The 13,119-nt window shown below is 38.1% G+C and overlaps 1 protein-coding gene across 1 annotated transcript in view; it reads left to right on the forward strand.

The window, feature by feature from the left end:
* Positions 1–5,046, forward strand: part of LOC108631931 (max-binding protein MNT) — a gene marked incomplete at its 5' end in the record, with an annotated part of 10,652 nt that extends 5,606 nt beyond the window's left edge. The window contains 5 exons of the mRNA XM_018036167.2: positions 496–679; positions 790–1,058; positions 1,557–2,052; positions 2,165–2,302; positions 2,672–5,046. Of these exons, the coding sequence (XP_017891656.1) occupies positions 496–679; positions 790–1,058; positions 1,557–2,052; positions 2,165–2,302; positions 2,672–3,072 (1,488 nt within the window). The remainder of the gene's footprint in view (positions 1–495; positions 680–789; positions 1,059–1,556; positions 2,053–2,164; positions 2,303–2,671) is intronic.
* Between the last annotated feature and the right edge of the window lie 8,073 nt (positions 5,047–13,119).

Genomic DNA, 13,119 nt, shown 5'->3' on the forward strand with positions numbered 1-13,119 from the left:
GTTCCATTCGAATCGAGAACGTTCACGAGACGTGCCCAATCGGTTTTTTAAAATTGCCAAACAGAATATCTACGAATTCATCTCTTGGGTTCTTTAAAACCGCATACCGTCGTACATTGTATTACGGGCGGCCCGTTTGTCACGTGCGCGTTCCTTCACGCATTTTCATGCTGACGCCAAATGCGAGTCTTATCGCGTTCCGAGGGAGAGACGTCCTGAATCCGCGGGAACATCGCCTGGTGTTCGACTTGAAATATTTTCAAAACTGTTCCGAGGACGTCTTAACTAGTCTTCTCCTATTCTCCTTACTGAGATAATGCAATGCTTATCGACTTTTGCTGTTGGAGCTTCTAAATTTTTATTTATTTATAAAAGACTTTTATTATGACTTTGAAATGGCAATGATTTATTATTCGTTCCGGAGTTGCAGGAATTACAATATTTATTATTATCAATAATTTTCTTTTTTTTATAATTGTAACAATTTTGTTGCAGACGCTAAGAAAGAAGGAACGGGAATACGAGCACGAGATGGAGAGGCTCGCCAGGGAGAAGATCGCTGCTCAACAAAGATTATTAGCTCTGAAAAAAGAACTCGCTGCTACCTGGGATCACATTGATTTTAATACTCTTTTACCGGAACAGAATTCGGTGGCCGACGTGACAGCCACGAGAAGCGGTAAGCTGTTCGACGCTATTTTAATTCTATTTATATTTCTTTTTTACATAATTTTATAAAGTCGACGATGTATGAAATTTGTGTGAAACAAGAACGATTTTTTTGTACAGTTTCAGAGACCATGGAAGTCGATGTGACCGGACTGGCTCGGGGCGGCACCAGGTACAGCAGTACCAGCAGTCTGAGCAGTGCGGCTACGGCTAGTTCGCCCCAAACCCTTCAGAACACCAGCACGACTTCGAACATCCACAATCAGGTCGCCACCGCGGCTGTTGTCTGTCAGACGCAGGGTATGAACCTCGCGTCTAACTCTAGGGAGAGTCCACCCGCGAGTTCGAGTCCCGGAACGCCCGCACCTAGCATTCCCACACCGGCTCAGGTAATAATTTTTTTTTAGAAAATTTGATATTCATTAAAAGCTCAAAGCTTACGAATTCTCATTATTTTCTATAATATTTAATCGGGATTATTGATATGGTATTAGAATATGAGGTTGAAAAGAGAAAGTTCCAGGGACGATCGGATCGGCACATTCGATTGCGTGCGAAGCTGATAATCCGAAAGTCTCGAGTTCGATTCTCTCCTTCGCAATAAAAGTTTTTAAAAGAATAATTAAAATAATGTATCGTCCTTTAAATTTCACAATATAAAAAGTGTCGTGTATAAAATTCAAATGAAGCACCGAGAAGAAGCCCCTGGGCACAATCGTGCGTCTAGCGTTTGTGTGTGAAACGGTGCGAGAGTATAAGTACTGTCGTTGGACGCGTTAAGCCGATCTACGAACCTCGTAAATCGGTTTTCTAAGCAGTACGACACTTACTTTAGCGAGCATAAAAACCGAAGAAATCTAACATTTTTGGACGTGTTAAAATTTCAGGAGAAAGTCACCAGTTCGCCAACGGGCATAGTGCAACAACAGCCGCACCAGCTGCACTTGCCGATCAGCGCTCAAATACTGAATACAACCCAGGGTCTCCCTACGATCGTCCCGACGCTCCAGCACATCGGCCCGAGCCTGAGGGTGATACCCGGCGACACTAGGCAGCTTCTGGTCACTCACACCGGCGGTAACAGTGAGTCGAGGCCGCTTACGTTGGCCGTACAGAACTCGACGGATCAATCGAGGCCGCTGATCGCCGTGCAATCGAACACTGGAAGCGAGCCAAGGCCCGTGGCGTTGGTCGTTCACTCGTCCACGGCCAACGACAACCGAGTTACGTTCGTGCATTCGAACCTGTCGAACAACGACAGGCCGTTGGCTTTAGCCGTACAGTCGACCGCCAACGACGTCAGGCCGGTTACGTTCGTCCACTCGACGAACGAGGGTAGGCCGTTGGTCCTCGCCGCGCATTCCCCTGCGCTCAACGTATCCAGTGAGTAACACCTTTTTGATTTCGTAGTGACGACGTATGGTCGAGAGTACTCGCCTTGTCTCGTCTCATCAAGTCGAGTGTTTTAATTATGAATTATTCTTTTTTGTTACAGATGCTCAAACGAGGATAAGGACAGGGGACGCGCAGAGTACGCATAAAATGGTCGGTGGCGTGACGCTGGTAGGCGGAAACGGATCGGAGCTGACCAGACTTCCCGGTGGCGCTGAATTGAACATACTCCCGGCTAATGGTAATGCCTTACACTGAACAGTTTTTATTCCATTCCTGCGTTCGAAATCTCCTTCGGTTGCTAGAGCGCGATTATTTCTTATTTCTGACCGCGACCGATATTTTACTAATACTAAACTCGTCGCTACGTGGATCCACCGCATCATATTCCAAGGCCAGATCGGATTGTTTCGATTTCGCAATAAATTGGTGCTAGATCAAACTATTCCATTTGCAGAGCGATTCGTATTAAAGTGTACGAGCGGCTTTGAAAATGGTTGACAAACTTCTCGTCTCAGTTCTCAAAGAGATCAAGAGATACCCCGTGGATTTTAAGAGAAAGGGGCAACAGAATTTAACTTACCGTAGAAATTCCCATTATGGGTTGCAGGATTGACGTTGGGCCACGCAGGAGTGTCGCTTCAAACTACAACAGGTAAACCGGGCTCGACGGTGATGCAAAACGCTCCGTCCACAGATGGCATAGCCCACATCGTCGGCTCGCACACGCCCCTCTCGGGGCTGACGCCGATCGTCACCCCGATGACCGTCGTCTCTCAGGGGAACCAAGTGACCGCTCACATCCTGGCGCCGTCGAACCTCGCGGGGAAGATGATCACCACTCCTATACTGAAGTCCGTGGCGCAGATGCCGATCGTCAACGCTCAGTATATAAACACGACCACGTTGGTGAAGCCCGTGGTGGTTGTCAGTTCGCCGTCGACGTCGACGCCGCAGTCGACAACCGCCTCCAGCACGCAGCCCTCCTCGACGACTCACTCGACCGTCTGACAGAATCGAAAGAAAGCAAAGCTGGCTTGAGAAACGGCTACCATCGGGTGTATCGAAGCACGGGGCCACGGAGATCGCCTTAGGTCGGTGTCCGATCGACGCGTGTTCGCGTTCAGTTGTTCCCTGGGTACGGCGTCTGTACACGTGCGACTCGTCGCGTACCTTGGGAGGTACGACGTCACGGAAAACACTGAAACCGGTCCGTCGTGCTATTTCCCGACATCGAAGAAGAATTTCCTATTTAAAAAAAGGAGAAGCAAAAACACTTGGTTTGCGTTCCTTCGTGTTTTTTAACGCTCTTCCAAAGAACGAGCCGACTGAGATCCGCGAGGGAGGAACAAGTCCGTTCCTCGGATTCACGCGATTCTGTCATGGTACCTCAGATGCCTCGGAGAAGGAAGTACTTAGAGAGACGGGAAGGCAGCTTATGACGGAGGGAACAAGATTTTCTCCCTGAGTCGTCCAGAAGCAGCGGAAACGACGCCTGGTTTCTCGACGTAAGAGCAGTTTCATTGCTAAAATTTTCCGTGTCCAAAGTTTCTCGGACGATCAACTTTTCAATCGTTCGATCGAGAAACAAGAAAGTGGAACAACGCCTGCGTGATTGTTCGTAATTTACGTTGAATCGAATGTTAAGACGTTTTTTTTTTGGAAGAATCGATGGAAATTTGTATATGTTGTTGAATATAGTATTACGTAATGAATTCCAGTGACAGAGGAAACGGTTCGATAACAACAGAAATAATTTTTAAATCGCTTGGCCGTAAAAGATAAGTGAAAGGGTTTATACGTACTGTTTCTTTTTCCTTCTGGTACCTCGTCGCAATCGAAGAAGTCCAGCGAAGAAGGAACTGAAACGCGCCTTTGTTCGTCGGGGCAGCGACGTTTAACTTAAATCAATTGTACGATATATATAAAGATCGGTTGAGATGTCTGAAATTTAATTGGGCAAAACTTGAAATCGGGTGAATGACGGAGAACGTGCTTGCGCTTTTAAATTTAATCGACTATACATATATATATTTATATTATGTATACAGGGTGGGGGCAATAACTGTGTCCACCGTGAATATCTCCGTTAATTTTTGCATATCTCTAAAAATAACGGAGATATTCAGGGTGGACATAATTAGTGCCCCACCCTGTATACATATATCTATATATATATATATACTAAATAGTGGCTGTGGAGAAACGACTCATCGTTTACATTTGTAATTTACTTTCGGAATTTAAGGTGAATGAAAACTTCCATCCTGACCAAGTTTTTCTTTCTCTCTCTTCTCTTTTTTTTTTTAATTAATGTATAAAATGTGCTCAAGTATTTATTCGTTTCTATTTATTGTACAATATGAGAAATGTGTGCAAACACCTGAGCATGGTAAACGTTTTTTTTCCGTCTTGATTTATTAATTTCGATAGAATTTATCTGGTTTAAGAGGATTATTTTTTGCGAGGAAACGGAAAGAATGAGAATAAAAATGATTGCATGAAATGCATACGTTTCTTTTTTTTTTTTAATGATTTAATAGTTCGGTTTATGAAATGCCTCTGGTCTCTGATAGCCGGGGGCGTCGTATTTTTTTTGCATAATATTTTGCAGATCGGGAGAGAGAAACGCTTCCGGTTTGCGGCAGGGAAGCTACACGATCAGGATTATTATATAGATATAATCGTTTACCGTACTACTTTTTATATTAGCTGCGTTTTAAATTAATTTGCGTTTCACCTTGCAATACCAAGTTCTTTCTCGAACCATTAATTCGTCATACTCAACGCGAGGCCGTTAACAGGCGGTGTGTTCAGAGGTGGAACTGAACAGAAATTTCTACCATTTCGATTTATCGTTGTTAATAGAATCGCGAAAGTACAAACAGAAAGCTCTCTCTTGTTCGCAAATATTTTAGATTTAATTTCTCTGGCATTAAAATATTTTTCAAAATTTCTGGCTAGTCAACAATTGCATATTTTTAAATTATACAGCGACGTTTCTTTTATGCGAGTATGCGTGCGACTGTTAACGGTCTCATTTAGAATATCACGATTTGTACATTAGTATTATTATTAAAAAAGAAGGCAAATTCTATCTGCGTATTCAGACAGACAGACACATACACACACACGTATATACATATCTGTTGTTTTTTATTTTTAAATTATTTAACCGAAAGCTTTGGTCAGTCATTTTTACGCTCTACATTATTATATGTGTAAATATATAACGCGCTCGTGGACGCTCTGTGTCCCTAAAATCTGTCGCGGATAATTCGTTGAAGAATTTATTAAGTGATCGGTCAGCGGAGAGCAATAAAAATAAGTTTACGGATATAGATAGTTAAAAACTTTCTAAACGATCTTCAGAATCTGTTTTTATAACATTAAAACACCTCGAGGGAGAGAGAGCTGTAATATTTAATTATCTTCTTATTATATTTGAGTTTTATAAAAATTCCTAATAGAAGAACTCGTCCTCTTCGAGGGACATTAAATTGTTTTTAAAACATCAAAAGACTTAAGAAAAAAAGAGAATTCTAATCCGAAATTATTATTTAGTTTAAATATTTTATAAATTTTTATTATATTCGAGTTTTGTAAAAATAGAACTCTTATCCTCTTCAAGGGAGACTAAATTGTTTTTAAAACATTGAAGAAGAGTTATAATCATAAATTATTGTTTAGTTCATATATTTTACAGCTTCTTATTAGAATTTTGTAAAAATTCCTAAGAGAAGAACTCTCGTCCTCTTCGAGGAGCATTAAATTGTTTTTAAAACATGAGAAGACTTCAAGAGAGAGAGAAAGAGAGAGAGAGAGAGTTGTAACCCAAACTTATTGTTTAGTTCACAAATTTTACAGCTTCTTATTATATATTCGAGTTTTGTAAAAAATTCTTCATAGAAGAACTCTCGTCCTCTTTGGGAGACACTAAATTTAATTCGAACGAGACTTTTCTGCCTATGCGTAATTATCGAATAATGTTAACCGCGTTTCCGAAACGAGAGCCAATTATCAAAGAAAATACCGTGTATTTAACATAGCAATATTTTTTAACAAATAACCAGGTGACTCTAGCGTACGTTTCAATTATAATATCGCCTATCTTCTAACGACTCCGACGACGTATGCTGGACACCGCTGGTACGTCGCCTTACGAAAATCCAGAAGAATCATGGATCTACAGAAATCCGGGAAAATCGGGACGAGTTCTCGAGTAATACTCGTCCCGATTTTCCCGGATTCTCCGAAACCTCTAATACACGCGGTGTCCAGAATTCGTATCACAGTCCAAGCGTATCAATGTCCAAGTTCTCGTGAACAGAAGAAGAAAAATTCGAGGGAGCGATCCCTTGGTACCAGAGGATACAGTAGAACTCCATTATAAAAACGATTATTAGGGAAACGAATAATTTGCGTAACTAACTAGTGTATATCAGCCTTGCTACCCATTTTTTATCATTTATTTTAATACAAATTCACGTTTGTATATGATAGACTTGATCGAATAGAGCCAGATAATCATTAGCTGAAATATGTTCTATTTCAAATAAGTGTCCCAATTTCTGTTCACAATTTCTGCTCGCTGAATTATTCCTCCGTTTTAAGAGAACGTGAAATCATAGGAAAACAAGTGAGCGAGCAGGGATTGTGAAACGAATAGGAACGAACGAATGAATGAACGAGAAAATGAATTTTTCTATAATTTTAAGGTGGCGTGAAACGATAGAAATAATGCAGAATCGAGAGAGCGGAGTTCCACTGTAAATATCGTACCGGGAATGTTTGTAAAAGAGATTTGAACCACGAAATTCGGCGCTCGCACTAGTCATTATCGTTCCCTCCTTCGTTGATTCCTAACGCGATCAAACGACGAGCCGTCGCTATGGTTGGGCTTTCAAATTCCGATTCGGCCCCCTCTTCGCCTCTTAAAGTATTAGAAGAATTTCCGTCTCTGTTTTTCAAATCCGAATATCGTGCAATGCATGTGTAAATAATTGTATCCGATGGGGCATTCTTAACATGCTAGTAGCTAAACGGAACGAGCAATAGAAAGTGCGGATCAACTTTTACTCGTCCGAGGAACGCGAACAGAGTAATCGTTCTTTAATTTAAAAAAAAAAATCACGCATTAATTTTAATAAGTTTAATTATAATTACGACGACTTCTCTTTCGCGTTCGACGAACGAACAATTCGTAGAGGTGTAAATTCGTGGTAGGATAAATCAAATGGGCAGAAAGAGAGGATAGACGAGTGAACGAATAATCCTTTTTTGTACATAATTGAGAAGAATTTAAAAAAAAATGATGAGACCTCGTCGGGAGGACCCTCGGGGGAACAAAATCGAGTCGACGTTGGGGGGGTGTAGTAGAGAGTTGCGGAGAGAGAAAATTTATGTATGTGTACATGAACAATGTGATATAAGTAATTGAAACACGATTACTTAGCACTGTAGCGTTTAAGTGAAGACGAGAAGGAAAATACTGTTAAATCGTTTACAGCGTAGGCGTACGATGCTAATTATTTACTAACATCCTAAAAAATGATGAACCTAAATGTACATAGAATTTTTGCGTGAGGGAGAGAGAGTGATAGACAAACAGAGAAAGAGAGAGAGAGAGAATGAGAGAAACTAAAGAATATATCACGAGATTGCTAAATACAATTAGTATATCGAAGACGACGAGGATGTAGAAAGGTGAAGGACCGACGGGAGGGGATGAAATAAAGAAGAGAATCCATGAGGAAAAATGAAAATCTTCACCGTGTCTTGTACAATATATCCCTCGTGATAATAGAGCCTGTAGATCATTTTCGCGTGAATGGGACGACGTGTAAAGAGAAGAAGAAGAAGAAGAAGAAAATGAAGAAGGAGATACAAGGGTGTGCATTTCGTGCGGAAGAGTGCTGTTGTTGTTGTAGTATATATGTCGAATTCTGTTATATACCGTCGCTGGTATATACGCGAGGATACGCTGGTATATCTCGCGAGCCTCTGAACGATTTTGTTGAGGACGATTTATTGGAAGTGCGCGAGAACTCAGAAGAAGAGGTACGACCATGGACGAAGTTGAACAACACTTTTTGTTCTCAAAAAGAGTGCGACAAATTTCAATACAATCTATTACAATAAAAGAACACGTAAACGTGACGGAGAGATTTGCCTGAACCCCCTTTTTGTGATCGTCTTCTAATCGTTCAATCACGGTAAGGAATCAATTTCATTTATGGACACCCTCATTAATATTTTTGTTCACGTTTATAAATTTCTTTAATTATTTTAATTTTGTCCAAAAGTTTCGTAGATTGAAATGAAAAAGAGGATTTGAAAGTCTGGTTCATTTAAAAGGATTGATTAAAAGACAGAAGAACATGAGTATTGTTTGTGCCTGTTTTTTCACTTGAAATTAATTAGTCGAATGTTGGAGTGAAGCGAGCATCACATTTCGTAAGTGAAAAACCAATTTATTTTTTCACACTGCAACTTTACCATTTACAATTCCGTCACATCATACAATATGCACAGGATGTCCTTCTTTAATCTATTATCATAAATCCTGTGTGACTGGCTCGTTGAAATTATTTTTAATCACACGTTCCCAACGTGTTCAATTAGCTTCATAGACGGACATGTAAGTATTTCATAGATGGACATATAGTATATATATGTATATGTATATTAGGAAGAGCGTATATTTTTCTCGACGGCTCTCACGTTCACGTAATAGATTAAAGTAGAACAGGCTGTATGTCAGGCGCGTGTCGAAGACAAGAAAATAGAAACGAGAACGTATTACAATTATCGCGTCGAGTCAATCGATCCGCGAGTCTCGAACATTTCTCATTTTTATACGGTATCCATTTATTAAAAATATCCGCTAATTCACACCGTGTGTCTGTAGATTATAATACCTTTCTTTATGCATGTCTGCTGTTTCTTCATAAGATTAAATCGCTTTATTAAGAATTAATCATTTCAATCAGAGATTTAAGCTGTTTTTCACAGTCGTTCCTTATATATTTAAGAAAATCTTAAGCATTTAAGTCCCTGTTTTCTGTACAAGGGATAGCAAATGATTAAGACGATCTCAAGAATAAGCAATGATTCTGAACACCAGCCTTAGTCTTACGGTCATTAATAATAAAATCATTTCCATTAATAAATTTCTCTAAGTGGCAATTGAAGTATTGAAGTGAAATAAAAAACGAAACGTTGCCAATGGGTGTTGAATTAAATGAAAGATTTAATATGGAAAGGGTGTGAATATTTTTATACTTTATTTATGTTTTTAATATAAGATTTGTAACTTTATTTGATGCTTCAAACTTTTGACATGCCTCATCGGTGTGTCTGTATGCTTGTTCCATTACTTTCAATTAGATTATGATACAATCATTTAATATTGTCCTCTATCTACGCGTTCGAGACATCATCTAGCATGTAATTCTGAAAATATTCATCTGACGTTCCGCCGCTTACAAAAGACTAGACGCGTTCCTCCTTAGTAGAATTTCGAAATTTCTAACTACGATCATTAAATATGCCGTTCCTCCCTTCCACCCTCGCCCGTTTCCCGTCATGTTCAATTATCTGGCCCGGTCGTTAAACGCATTTTGTCATTCTTTTTTGGTCGGTTCGACAGACTCAACTGTCGAAGATCATCGCCGCGCCTACGTGTAACATAATACATATAGAATCGAGTACAGAGTTACATTATGAGTCCTGCGATGATTCACAATTCGAGTTGATCAGCTTTGAACGATAACACACTTACAGATTTCTTGTCGCGGTTATCTGCGACTAAAAAGCCAGAGATTTCTCCGGTTTATACGCGATCTTCATGACTTCCGGTCGTTTAGAACTCTCGCAGTGTACATATCTCTGTATTAAAGTTTATATTAATTCGTTCAGACGAATAAATATAATTACGAGCCTCACCCGTGAAACTGGCATTCGCAACGATTAAAATTTCATTAACAAAACGTCGATCAATACTTAATTACTACGAATTAAGAAGCATCGCGTTCGACCAAAGCATGCGAGTAAAAGGTATAATAAAAATAATCGTAATACGGTAAATAATTAAACAAAATATATTATTGATATATGTATATTATATATATGTATATATATAATATCATGTTTCTATAAGTATAAAGGTACTCTCGATTGCGTGAGTGTGGCACTCCGTACGTACGTAAAATCAAATAAAAAATATCTCGAATCGTACCCACGAGGATCGATCCGAAAATCGAGTATAATTAAAGTAGATTAAATAATCGTCGGTAGCGCAATTAATCCTTGTATATCGAAGAAGGTCAGTAAGAGTGGAATGTGATAAGCAAATTCAGAATAGAATAATAATAATTCAATTCTTCGAGAGTCTCACCTCTGAGGTGATCGACTATTTCAGCCATGAAATTGTAAAGTATTTTTTATTAAAAATTATAATTATAATATAAGAAATTAGTAAATTAGATTTACATAAGAATGGGAGATCCAAGATTTATCCAAGCCATGTATTGTGCGCTAAAAACTGAATCCTTAATTGACTGATTTCAGCAGCCTGTTTAAAATGGAAACTTCCATTTAAATAAACAGAACTGATTATTACTAACTCTTCGATATACAAGCAACTGCAATTTTTGATTGCAAGTCTAAAAGAACGCGTTTAAAATATTACAGATTTCAAGTACTAAACTACTTTACATATAGTAGCAACACTGTTTTCGTAGACTAGAATAAAATGAACAAATGCAAAATATATATTAAATATGTACAGCGTTTTTCTAAAAGTAAATATAATGTGTATTTACACATGGAGTGTTAAAAAACAGGTAGTAGTTGTTAAATAAACAATTCTAATACAGTTTGACTAACTTGTTATGGCATCAAAATTGCTGAAATAATTCATTCTGATTTTTATAAAGATTGAGAATTTTTTAAAAATTCATCTCTTCTTATGTGTATAAAAATAAAATCATTGGAACGTAGAAATTAGATTCAAATCATTCACGTTAAAGAAACAGTGTTGCTCATTGAAACGAAAGCAATTAAAGCATAATTCCTATGATACATTTTTAAAGGCTTACAATGTCTGTTGAATTCGGCCCCGAAGGCATATAATACGTCGATCGTTAATAATTATTAAGCTAAATATCAATATACGAAACAAGACGACTCGTACAATCACTCTGAAATTGTTAGTAAAATATTGACATTCGGTTAGATTGATAATTAATTAATTAATTAATTAATGAAGATACTCGGTTACGAATTGTATAAACGTGTAACGAAACGAACACTCTTATAAGAAAAGCAGCTAGGCTAATCCTTGTTTCACTTAACTAGGCTCGAACGACAACGTGTACCCTCTATTCCCTTCTCCCCTTTCATTTGTCAACTGCGTCGATAAACAATCCAATTTTTTAAAATCATATCCTCGCTTACACTCATTTTTATTTCTACGTATTTATTTTGTTCATTTAAACAGAGCTGAACTTTCAACTGGTTTTTATAATTGTTTATTAAAAAAGTGGATTGCGTTGACACGTCTATCTATTGTAAAAACGATACTTCGACGGGATCGCAACTTCCTCAAGAATGAAAGAACTTGTCGTGGCTTGTGAAAAAGTCTTTCGTTTGGTCGAATATTTCATATAGAAAATATCAGAAGTTATAGAAAATTGCTTACACGTGTTGCAGTGTTGGAGAGAACTTGTGGGTTAAAATTTAATCCAAAGAAATTGAAACTCTTGAGGAATCAATTTGTCATCTCCTCATCTTAAGGATGAATTTCTTAGAACACGATTTTAAGAGACGTGATAAAAAAAGATTTTCTACATTTCCTTTTTCATTATTACAGTTGCGATCTTATTAATTCTCTTTCAAGTGACAAGAAATAATAAAGAGTATAGAAAAATTATTCTTAAAAACTTGTACTCGTGAAACTTTTAATACAATGGCTAGAAGAAGTGTTTCGTTCCACGTTAATTCTTGGTAAACGTATACATTCTCATATAGAAGACGTGTATAATATAAAATGTGATAATGTTCGATTAAAATCAATTTACATTAATTTGTATAATTCGATGGAACGTGAAAGTTAATTGATCTAATAACAATAATGGGAGTATTTGTAAAAATGAAAATCCCGTCATTTCCTAAAACCATTTATAACGCGAAATTTCTGTTTCTAGAAAAAGAATGAGAAAAATTGTATCTCCAAAACGTTTCACGTTATTCGAAGAGTTCTAAGAAACCACCGCGCGCGTAAACGTTTTTACTATCTAATTTGTTTTCAATTCCCCCGGCGACGAACGATTAAAAATAATTTTCGATTATACCCGTCGCCGAACGGTGGAACGAAAGATCGAACACTTTGTCAGTTTCAGCTGTTTCTTTTTTTTTTTTTCTTTTTTGTTGTATGTGAACCTTGTTTCGTAAAGCCACGTAGACCACAGTACGTTTCTCCGTTCTCTTTTCTTTTTTCCTTCGTACAATTTTTAGATTTGTCTATCGTAGAGTTTGAACTTTTGTCTGTGTGACAGTTAGACACGAGAGAAAGAAGAATAGCTCGAGGCAATTGGAATTTAACACAGACGGCGAACAGCCTCCTCGCATTGACTACCCATCGGAAAAGGGGACCGCGCTAAGCCTTTAACACTAATTGTAAGAATAACTTACAAGTATAAAACATCATATTTCATTCTTCTCTAGTTCATTTTTTTTTGTCTCATATAATAATCGGCATTTATACATCGTCTCCTTATTATAACAAAAATATTAATAGACGTGGACCTCGCAGTCACTTCTTAAATCCCTCTTAGAAGGATTTGAATTTCTTATCGAAGTCAGCTCGTTCTATAATTTCATTTGTACTGCTCTAAACGTATTACACTTTCTCGTTTTTGTTCGTTTAATTAATTGGGAAGACTTGTTAACTGTGAGAAACGACGGTCTTACGTCTTTGCACTTCCCTTTATTTAAGTGCACACGATGTGCTTTAAGGATGTATTGGCTATACAGTCAATACCAAAAGTTTATGTG

This window comes from Ceratina calcarata, unplaced genomic scaffold, assembly GCF_001652005.2.
Source record: "Ceratina calcarata isolate Rehan_Ccalc_2016 unplaced genomic scaffold, ASM165200v1 scaffold98.2, whole genome shotgun sequence".
Taxonomy (NCBI): Eukaryota; Metazoa; Arthropoda; class Insecta; order Hymenoptera; family Apidae; genus Ceratina; species Ceratina calcarata.